This window comes from Carex rostrata, chromosome 7 (assembly GCF_964058835.1).
Source record: "Carex rostrata chromosome 7, lpCarRost1.2, whole genome shotgun sequence".
Lineage (NCBI taxonomy): Eukaryota > Viridiplantae > Streptophyta > Magnoliopsida > Poales > Cyperaceae > Carex > Carex rostrata.
In genome coordinates this window covers 3,112,545-3,123,345 of record NC_135924.1, presented here as the reverse complement: position 1 = coordinate 3,123,345, position 10,801 = coordinate 3,112,545, and the positions used below count along the sequence as shown (strand labels likewise).

The window sequence follows — 10,801 nt, the reverse complement described above, 5'->3', positions numbered from 1 at the left end:
GCTCTTTAGTGGTAGTTAGCACGTTTTAACTATTTTTTTTGTCTTTTAGTGCGGGGGACAGATAGGGGACTGAAGTAGGGGGACTGTTAGTCGATCCCAAATAAATAATATTACGTAATTTTTTTTATTACAACAACTAATAATCCATAATTTCTTAACTTGGAAAACAGCCAAGTAAAAAAAAAAAAACACTGAGGAAGCTTTTCACCTTAGTAACAAAGTATCCTATGAAATTCCCCCAAAAAATAAAGAACATCCTTTTAAACTAGACATGCGAATTCCATTACTAGAACAAATACAAAGAAGTTGACCTATAATACATTAGTTATTCAAAATATATGAATAAACAAAAAGACTAATCTCCTGTTCCAGATATATTTTGAAAGAATAAATCAAGAAATTGACACTATAGTCACTATACAGTTTTACACGTTGCTGCAAAAAATGACATCTCTATTCTCTACTTGGGCTTATTATTATTTTGTATCATCTCCTATAAAGGACCACCACAGTCCACAGCTCTCTTTGCCTACTTCAAAACCTACAATACATTTAATAAATAAATATATAAATAATAAAAAAAAGCAGCAGCAACAGTAATAACAAGAACACAACAAGAAATTACAATTGTTTAAATTCTATTACCTTTCCGAAATAAGTCCTCATGCCATGCCTCTGAAACCGAAACAATCTAATTTTACTTGTCATTTATTTCTCACTCTCAACAAAAGCACTATGAACAAAACCACTTACTAGAATACACATCTCCTTAGCTCGATCGTTGTATAATTACATTTTCTCTAATTATGAACAAGAGGAAATCACTATCGGCCCAATCGAGAATTCAAAAACCTCATGCAAAACCCTTTGCACTTCCCCTGATCCATGTTCACACCTAACAAGACTCACAAACAAGGGGAAAAAAGATGGTAAATTTCTTTCAAAGAGGTCCCTCTCAAAACCATTAATAAGTTTCATCACCAAGAGCACAAGAGAGGTACGTGCTGCCAACTCTTCCTTCTTATCCCCAACTGGAAGTACCCGCTTGACTGTTTTGCATGTCCCGTTTTTCACTTCTGGTTCGGTCTCGATTGCACAATTGAGATACATTTTAAGAACCTTTTCACAAACAGAGATAATTTTGGGCTCAATTTGCATCTCTACAGAGAGAGGTGGGTTGTTTCGAAGGATGGATTGAAGGAGTTTTAGGTAATTATGGTACGAGTCATTTTCAAAATGAATAGAGGCTGGCTCAGCAACTTCTAGAAGACTGCATGCCTCGTGGAACTTAAGTTGCAGGGAGGTCTCGCTAGTAATATTGCTGGCATGTGAGGTAATAGAGGCAAGGGTTTCTATGAGGAGAGAGATGTGAGGCAATGCAAAGTGCCGGTGGTACATGTCGTACAATGTAGAAATAGACTAGTAAAAAAAAAAGACCAAAAAAAGGAAACATTTGTTAGGCTTAATTCTAGATTGTCTTCTGATATATGACTAATCAAAATATCCATTTCTAAGATTTGTTTTATTATCAGATAGAATACCTCATCCCTTTATTTGGAAAATATTCCATATGCCCCAAGAAAACCCTCACATATTGGGTACCTCTGCAAAAGCGAACTTATCATTTGCCCCAGCAAAACATTTAGTAATATCACTTGGAAAAAGCCTCCTAAAACATTTTCCTTCTTATAAAACACTCACACTCACACTCACATTCACACATTCATTTATGTCAATCCATTCAGCAATAAATGATATACACAATAATTTTTAAGAGTTCATAAGGGTACTGATTCATAATTAAATAATACGAGAAATGATACCTGGACAATGGAGAGTATGAGAGAAAGGTGGCCCTTCATTTTGACAATGGCATAGGATGCAGTTTCCATGTTGGCCTCTTCTTCCTCATTGACAAGTTCGCTTTCTGAATATATCTCTTCCTCTGCGTACCCCTCTGCCTTCTCCCCCGGGATCTCTACATCTTGCATCATTCGCACAATTTTTGCAAAAGTCTCAAAGTTGGCCTCCGCTGCCTCCTTCAGGCGCCCCAACACCATCTCCCATTCTCCTGTTAATTGCATACATTTATAAAAAGAGAGAGTTACAAGGATTTATGTGGTATGGTTGGGGAAACAAAGTAAAACATTAAACAGAGAAGAGAAAGAGAAAGTAATGGCATTTAAAGTCAAAATCACATCTCCAGCTAACTAGCCTAATATTCCCCAAAAAATACCACAGAAAATGTACATAATTTGACAAAATAAATTCATGCACAAGTAGGTACTTGTTGCAGTAGTAAGAGCTTTAGTAACTAATATTATCTTTTAAATTTTTTTTGGTTTCTTTGTATCATTTGTTCATCTGGGGATTTTAATTGAAAGCATACTCACTGTACCTATAAAAAAAAGCCAGAATAAACATTTGTCTGGGTCTGATACATATCCAATACATTAAAATAAATAAATATAAATATATAAAAATATCACTCACTTCCATTGAGTTCACCACCTAGATTTTCCGTGAGACGCTGCAACTGGGCCACACCAGCAGTAGCAGCCTGCTGGTATGGGCTCTTAATGAAATCAACCACTATAGTTATGACCTGACTCAACTCAGGTCGAACTGCATCAAATACCTCACAGTAGAGATCCACTAGGCACCGGGAAGCCAAGATCTGGGTCTCTAGGGCTCCGGAAGGTTCTTCTACTTCAGTGTTATTTTCAGATGCAGCATCAGGCTTGTTGGTAAATATCGGATAAATAACAGATTCAAAAATACTGGCCCAAAATGGGGGAGAAAAGATGTGGCCGTGGTCCTTTAATATGTCAAAAAGAACCTCTAAGGCTCCTTTCCGAATAGTTAATCTTGGGTCAGTTGTCAGCTTCGCCAATCCTGAAAAATAAAATAAAAATTGACAATCATATATATAACGATATTTAAGTGTATATTAATCAATAAGTATATAAAAGTCAAATTATACAAGAAACAGAGAAAAAAGAGCGAGTACCATCGAGGAGAGGGACCCAGAAGTAAACATGGTCATCCTTGCTTAGAATACCATTTGCTTCTGATAGATGTCCACTATTTTTCTTCACCTCTGGATTTGTACTGAACCCCTCCTCAGCCAACTTCACCGCACAAAATCTCAGAAATGCTATGGCATTCAAACTTGCATCACTACTAAATTTACTGCTAGTGAAAGTGATCAGACATTTTACACAATCAGTAAAAGTCGTGGTCTCAGTCTCTGTTATGTAAGGGAAGTAGTCTCTAACTATTTTCTCCATTGTCTCAAATGCTAGTAGCACTATGGTCTTCCTTTCATCAGCTGCAGCAGTTGTAAACACCTATGATAACAACAAAATCAAGTAAGACCAAGAAACAAATATCAGATTTCACCACACATTAAATCAACTTCTCATTGTTAAAATTCATTACCAGCTTTTCTTTTTTTCTAGAAAAAATCATTCAAAGAGTCGTATTCCAATAAGATCATTCAAAACAGCTATGTACAAGACCTTTCAGAACACTTCTATGGAAATAAAAATAATAGAGTAAATTATTATCCAACATACCGTGAAAACACCCTTCCATCCCGATTTTATATTATTTACACGACTAAGCACCATCTGGGAAACACAACGCACAATCAGCTCCCGCACCTCCAGCGATGAGCTCTTTTTCATGACAATCACAAATGGCCTCAGGAACTCATTTTGAAAGTTGTAATTTGCCAACTCCTCCCTTTCTAGAAACTTCATCGCCAGCTGGCGCAACGAGTCCATTACAAAGATGGCCACTGAGAGATTCTCCGAGAGACCGACTGAGACAAAGAAATCAGAGAGAACATTCCATATGCGAGACCAAACCAGCCGTATTCGGTTCATGTTGTAGTGGCTACATAGTTAAAGATAATTAATATAGACTGGTTTGTTTGGTTAGAAATTAAACGAACTAGGACTTACATTAATTTGAAGGTATGCTGAAACCAGAAATGTAAAATTTGATATTTTTTCTCCCCATTTTGAAAATATCCCTACTAATAAATTTAGTGGTTTTTTATCAATGGATGCCAAGCTCAAGGAGTCTATGTGAATATATTTTGCAAATATCCGATATATCAAGATACCAACAAATTATTGTACAATTCTAAATTTATTTGCAATAATAAACTGTGCAACTAATCTCTTTTCTAGTACTCTATTATTTTATTTTTATTTTTTTGCTTCTAGAAAGTGCTAATTTGACCTTTCCTATTTGGAAATCTGATTTTTTTTATTAATTTTGCTATAATTTATTATTTTAGCAATTATGTATTTTAAAAGAGACAATGCACACACCAGGTGGAAAGTTCTATTCTTTAAGAAATTAAATAACTATTTTAGCAATTATGTATTTTAAAAGAGACAATGCACACACCAGGTGGAAAGTTCTATTCTTTAAGAAATTAAATAACAAGATATCCTTACGCAATTTCAACTATTTTAGTGAGGCAAAAGATCCGCGGATCAGTTGGAGAGTGTAGCTCGGTCACAGAAACTTTACAGAGAGCCTTAACAAAAGCCACAATTGCATCACCATTCAATCTCTGACTATGTGCAAAAATATGGTTCAGCTCATAAATCCCAATCTGGTCCAGTAGATTCAACTTTGAGACAAAGATGTTTATCTGATCTGGCGTCACCAATGGAGGTGCACCCCCTGCTCCAGTGGGACCCACACTATCGTATGATCCACCACGTATCGCGGCCATGACAGAAGGATTTTGGAGGGCCCGCTGTTTTGAGGAGGGTTGGTTTTGGGACGCAGTGGGCTTATTCTGAGGGTTTTTTTCATCTGTCAGAAAAGAGGCATCAGGTGGGGCCCCCTCACCTAGGAGGTGTAGGTGCTCAAAGCGTGAGAGGCATGTCAATACGTGTTCCCAAGACTCTTGAAGGTAGTCTCCATCTTCCAAGGCAGTTAAAATTATTGCCTGTTTGAAAACCACAGATCACCCAAATATATATAAGAAAAGGAAGATTGCACAAGAATTATTTCATAGAATTATGATGCATGTATGCACTAAAGAATTATTTCATAAAATATAAGGGACCTATGCCCCTAGCAGATACCAAAGGTACAGGGAACTGATTCAATCTGATAGAAAACCAGACATGTCAGACGTAAGCGAGAATTCCTTTTTTACTCTCTTACTTTTTGGGGGGTCAAGTTTGTAAAGGTTTTGTATCCATAAATTCAGAAACAACACCCCTTTATAATTTATTACTGGGTTTAGTCAACCTAAAAGGAGGAGCTAACTATGTTTAATTACCTTTACAGCATCAATGTTTTTTTGCTTCATGTCAGCAGCACAGTGTAGGTAGGTGAACTTGGCAACGGAGGTGACGAAGGCATCACGCTGGGTTTGCATGCACAGTACGGCAGTGACATGGATTGCGCCTCGAAACCCAAGAAGGCACTGAGCGATAGCTGCACGGTCATCAGAGCGATCAAGGGTGACACTGAATGCAGCCATCAGTGGGGCCCAGCATACCTCCACCATGTGATGAAGAATGCCCGTATCCATTATTGAGTAAAACACAGACCTACAAATCAGACAGCGAGCGAGGGGGAGAGAGAGAGAGAGGATTAGCAACAAAGAATATCCCCATATCCTCTCTACATCTGCTACAATTCATTTTTTTTATTTTTTATTTTGTGTTCTCTAACAATAATTTGTTTGACAGTACCCATAAAGGCTTCCCTTTTTCTTTTCTTTTCTTTTTTTTGAAGCAAGGGCTCCAGTAACCCCAGCATTAATTTCTTTTTAGATGCCTTTTGCAGGAATTGAATCGGTGTCTCTCTGTAGAGAGCCATGATCCATCACCATATGTGCTAGGCCTACAGTTCAATACAGGCTTCCCTTAACATATTCTAACAATCATGAGAATTGTATCTAATTAACGTCAAGATATGTAAAAACATAATTGCCTTTTTCCACTGTGCATGATCTTAAATGATACAAGAACACAAGTAATTCTTAAGTTTAATTTTAGTGTCTGATGAGAATAAGCTTATTTAGATTATTATGTTAATTAGGTTCTTCTCACACCATTTTTTTTCAACCTGCTCAGTAACAACCAAGAGTTAAAAGTTACCTAAAACCCACTTACTCAGATTTGCCGCTCTTAGCCTTGAACTGCTCTTGAATATGCTTGATAAGCAAATCATTAGCGCCAACAGCCTTCTCTTGGGTCTGACTCCAGTTGACAAGATTGATAATGTTATCCAACCCCAGAAGTTTACTAATGCTGTTATTTGTTTGCTTACTTTGTGGGACCGATGAGTCAGCTTTCATTTTTATTTCATTTTTAACAATTTGATCGTAGAGAGTAGAAAGGTACTCTTCAGCCAAGTCCTTCCCGTTATCAATACCTCTATTGTTCCGAATGAAATCAGCTTTTGTCATCTGCAATGCATAATGAAAAAATGGTATTCGAGTTTATAAAATTATTTCTTTTTCTTGAAAATTGCAAGAATAAACCTGCATTATTTCAAACAGACACAAAGGCGAATGATTTCATTTGCTTCTGATGAAGACAGGCACAAATGCTTAAAAGTTTTTAAAGTTGAACTGTAAATTCTTTTGCAATCAAGTAATAGTGCAGTTCCTTTGAAAATTCTCTATTCATTTTTCCACACATCCAAGAAAAGACGAATTTCAAGAGAAGTGCAAAATAACATGCATCGCAAAAAAAAAACAAAAATAAATAAATAAATAAACTTGCCTTATCTTTGACCATGGTATTGTGGGCATCAGTATTCAGCATAATTACCGAATATGCAAGCACATATGCTGTATCAGCACTTGAAAATGCATCGGGATTACATTTACAATACCTCTCAGCAAACTTCTCCATTATCCTATCAATCTTTTGTGCCTCTCCAGGCAACCGAAATCCTCTTAGAAAAAACCTGATTGCCTTACCAAAATCCATCCTCTCAAAATCAAATGCATCAACATAGGCATGCATGACCTTTAGGGGGAAGTCTTCACGGTCTCCAAGGTAGTCACCAATCATGGTTGGGTTGAGACCACTCGCTGATTTCAGGAAAGCTGCCACTGACTCAGGACTAGAAGATATTTTTTTCGTGTTGATAAGGAAATCTATACCCTTTGAGGGTTTCCGATTGAACAAGGAGACGCCTTTCTGAAACAACAACAAGAAAGAAATATTAAATGGCATAAAGTATTCAAATAATGTGTTTTGAGAAAAATGCACATATAACTGCATGCAATGTGTAGATTTCAATTGGTCGAAAATCAAATAATATGTGTTTTCAAAATAAATATAATGAAATTTCAATCTTCATTAGACTCCCATACAATTGTCTTCTCTTTATTTCTGAAATTCTGGAATACATTTATACATGTATATCAAAGAAAACAAGAACAAATCAAGGCACATTTCTGCTGTATATAGAAGGTCATATAGTCAAGGTTTCATTAAAAATTTCCTACTATCAATTCATCTCAGTTTTTTTTATACATAATAAGGTTAAGAAAGTTCCTCACTTGAAGCTCAAGCTTATACACACGCCGTTGCTCAAGGGTCGATGCATCAGACACCTCCGAACCAGAATCTGAAATGTTTGAATCAAAATCACTTCCACTTCCTTCCTCTACAGAGAAAGAACCAAAACTATCCACTGAATGTGCACCATCAGTAGTCTCAGTACTTTTGGGAGTGAAGTCACCAATTTTTAGTTGCTGGTCCATCCATAGACCCATTGATTTGATAACAGTAGCCAGGCATTTAACCGACTCGATGCGAAATGTCTGGTCTTGTGCTGGGGAGAGTGACGTGGCAGTTCCTTGTGGGACCCCCAATGCAGTTTTCACCAACCCATTTACAATCCTGAAAGGATTCAAAATTTGGAGCTCAGTAATTTATTGTTTTCGCACAGTAGTTGCTTTAATCAGAGAGAAAACACTTTCAAGGCTTGAATAATACAAAATTCTGATCCATATCGGGTTAGCTTTTTTTTACTAAAAATAGAAAGTCATAGTAGTGTGTTTTCTGTACATTAATAAAATAAAGTTATAGTTATTGCACAAGTTTCATACCGCTCAAAAATATTAGGTGCATCCACATCGCAATCATAGTTCACGAAAATATCAACAATGGCTTGTGGGTCCTGGCATATCTTCTCTAGCAGGTTCAATACGGTCATTTTCTGAAGGAAGCTAGGTTGGGGTACATTCTCGAGTACCCGTAGAACAAGCATAGGGAAAAAGATACCTATCTCCTCTTTTAACCCTGCCCGAAATCTCAACACCAACCCTATGAAAATGGAGCATAGAAGCTGGAACACACTCATCACAGTTAATGCGCTGTTTTTCAGAAGGGACAGACAAAGATACTGCTTGATTGCCCCAAGATACCTGTTCCAGAAAACATTCGAATAAAATAAGTAATAAAAGCTGGTAAAAACGAGTTTTGTTTAAAAAATGGTGTTCACTCTTCACACCAGAAAAATTATCATGACATGGTTTTGTAATTTTGTTTGTATACTTGAATTTTTTTTTTTTTTTAAAAAGTAAAAAAAAATAGTAAAATAAATAATGTAATGTTCAAGCAGTGGGTTTCACTGCTCAAATGGTACAGTTTGGCATATTTTAAAATGGAATATCATTTTATAATTTTTTATGAAGGATATTAAAAAAATATTGGTTTGTTAAATACGAATCTGGAGTTTATACAGAAAGATGATTTTTCTAACAATTTTAGAAGGTTATGCAAAACAAGTATCAAAAAAAGGTCCTGTAAAGTTTATATTATTGTTTAGAAAGTTTGTGCACCTAAAGCCAGCAGTTAAAAAATGGACAAATGTAAGAATTAAATATTAAATGTATTCAGTTTATCTAGCCAAACCTGGTCTAGTTTGAACCATCTAACAGTTCTAAAAGTGTTGGCACAATAATATTGTGAAACGAGTTTACCCAAAAATCATATGAACTATATCCTTTCACTTTGTCGTTTTGTCCCAAATCGGAAACCTAAGACCTAATAAAGTTCCTTCTTCAATCTTCTGATTACTTCACAGACTATGTGAGAATCAGCTGTTAACTTGTTTGAACCGGACGACTCAAACTGAATTATTCATGTCCCATCAAACCAGACTCTGGGTATCATAATGGCATAAAGTGAAACACTTACAAATTTGGGTGCGTTTGGATGAGGCAAAGAACATGGATAACCCGGGTTAGCGACTATTCCAGACTACTATTCTACGTTTGGATGTGTTTGGGTTAGCAAAAAGGAACTATTCTTTGTTTGCCTTTTATGAGTTAGCATGTTATTCTACTGACCCAGTCAAAAGTTGGGTCAGCTCACTATTCTCACTAATCCAAGCCTTAATCCAAACACACCCAAAAGGAATTAAAAATAGTAAAAGAAACTAACTTTTCATTGTTGCGCCAAAAGGAACCAGCATTCTCAACCACCATCCTAAGCAATTCCAAGCTGAACAACTTCCCTCTCATCAAAACCGGGTCATCAGTACTCTCCTGACCTGAATTCGTTCCGCTACCTGAATTAGAGAACTTCATTGACAATTTGCACAAGTTCTTAAACACCACTAATCCATCCTCTGCTGCCAAATCAGCATCCGGGCCCGCTGGGTCAGCGTCAGCCCCACTCCAATCCATTGCTTCATTGATGAAATTCTGAGCAAAATTCGACAAACTCGAGTCGTTCAGACTCTTATCTGACAAATCCATCATATCCATTATAGACACTGTTCGTGCCTTCACACGCTCAGCACGTGCGAACAGAATAGCTAACGTTTGTGCAAGAACCATCTTAGCACAAATCTGGTTTGCTAAACTGTGACTTCCTAAATAGATATTGAAGCAGCATTTCACAAACTGGTTAAGCATTTCGCCTCTGAGACCGACAGATGGGGCCCGCACAGCAGAAATCAGAACTTTCAAAACACCTAGTTCAATGGATTCATCAGAGAGAGACGAAGGCAGCTTAAGGACGTACGAGATCAACTTTGAAACGGGAGCAGATGAATCCTGTCCGTCGATCTCACCGTGTAGAAGATTATGAGAAAGAAGCTTCTGGAAGCATTCAAGAGAGATCAAGGCAAGTTTAGGAGGAGTGGTAGGGTCAAGGGAGATGATTAACGGGTCAAGCAATGAAGGGTCGGATTCAAGCGGGTCTTGGGTCGGATCAGAGTCGGAGATGGATGGGAGTTGGTCTAATGAGTGCTTACATGCGGAGACGAGAGCTGGGTGCCGTCGCCACGTGGCGTTTTTCTGGAGCTTGTCGAAAGCTGGGCCCAGTACGCGGCCGAGTCGCGACGGCCCGCCTAAAGTGGCGGGTCCAGACATTGTGAAATCAGATCCGATTAAGGGAGGTTTTTTGTCTCTTGTTGAATCCCTCTTTTTGAGTTATGGCGCGGCCATGGAAGAGGCGAAGACAAGGTGAAGAGGGGTATTTTGGTAATTTGGTGGAGAGATTGGAAGAAGACCGTAGACCAATATAGTAAAAGAAAAACTCTGGTTCGTTAGTGTTAGTGTAGACCACGTCTTGGGAGGATAACGTAATACGAGTTTGTACTCTCAGAGGTAATTGAATATTTGCTTTTAGATACCAACTGTCCGATCAGAATCTGGATGCTATCAATAACGGTCTGGATCTAAATTCAAAATTTATGTTACCTCAGGTGATATGAATCAACGTACGATCACGTGGGGAATCACGTGTCTACATGTCTAATGTGTTAGCTAGCTCTCTTCTCGTTGAAT

At 37.5% G+C, this 10,801-nt stretch overlaps 1 protein-coding gene across 1 annotated transcript; it reads right to left on the bottom strand.

Moving 5' to 3' along the window:
* Positions 1–258: 258 nt before the first annotated feature.
* On the bottom strand, positions 259–10,501 carry LOC144556457 (SEC7-like guanine nucleotide exchange family protein). The gene is made up of 13 exons (XM_078304812.1): positions 9,450–10,501; positions 8,111–8,428; positions 7,559–7,901; positions 6,771–7,193; positions 6,156–6,451; positions 5,315–5,588; positions 4,473–4,975; positions 3,579–3,900; positions 3,011–3,350; positions 2,494–2,895; positions 1,824–2,071; positions 646–1,419; positions 259–541 (listed from the first exon to the last, which is right to left on the bottom strand). The coding sequence occupies exons 1-12, from the start codon at positions 10,382–10,384 to the stop codon at positions 805–807; spliced, it is 5,019 nt and encodes a 1,672-aa protein (XP_078160938.1). The 5' UTR covers positions 10,385–10,501; the 3' UTR covers positions 259–541; positions 646–804.
* Positions 10,502–10,801: the final 300 nt, after the last annotated feature.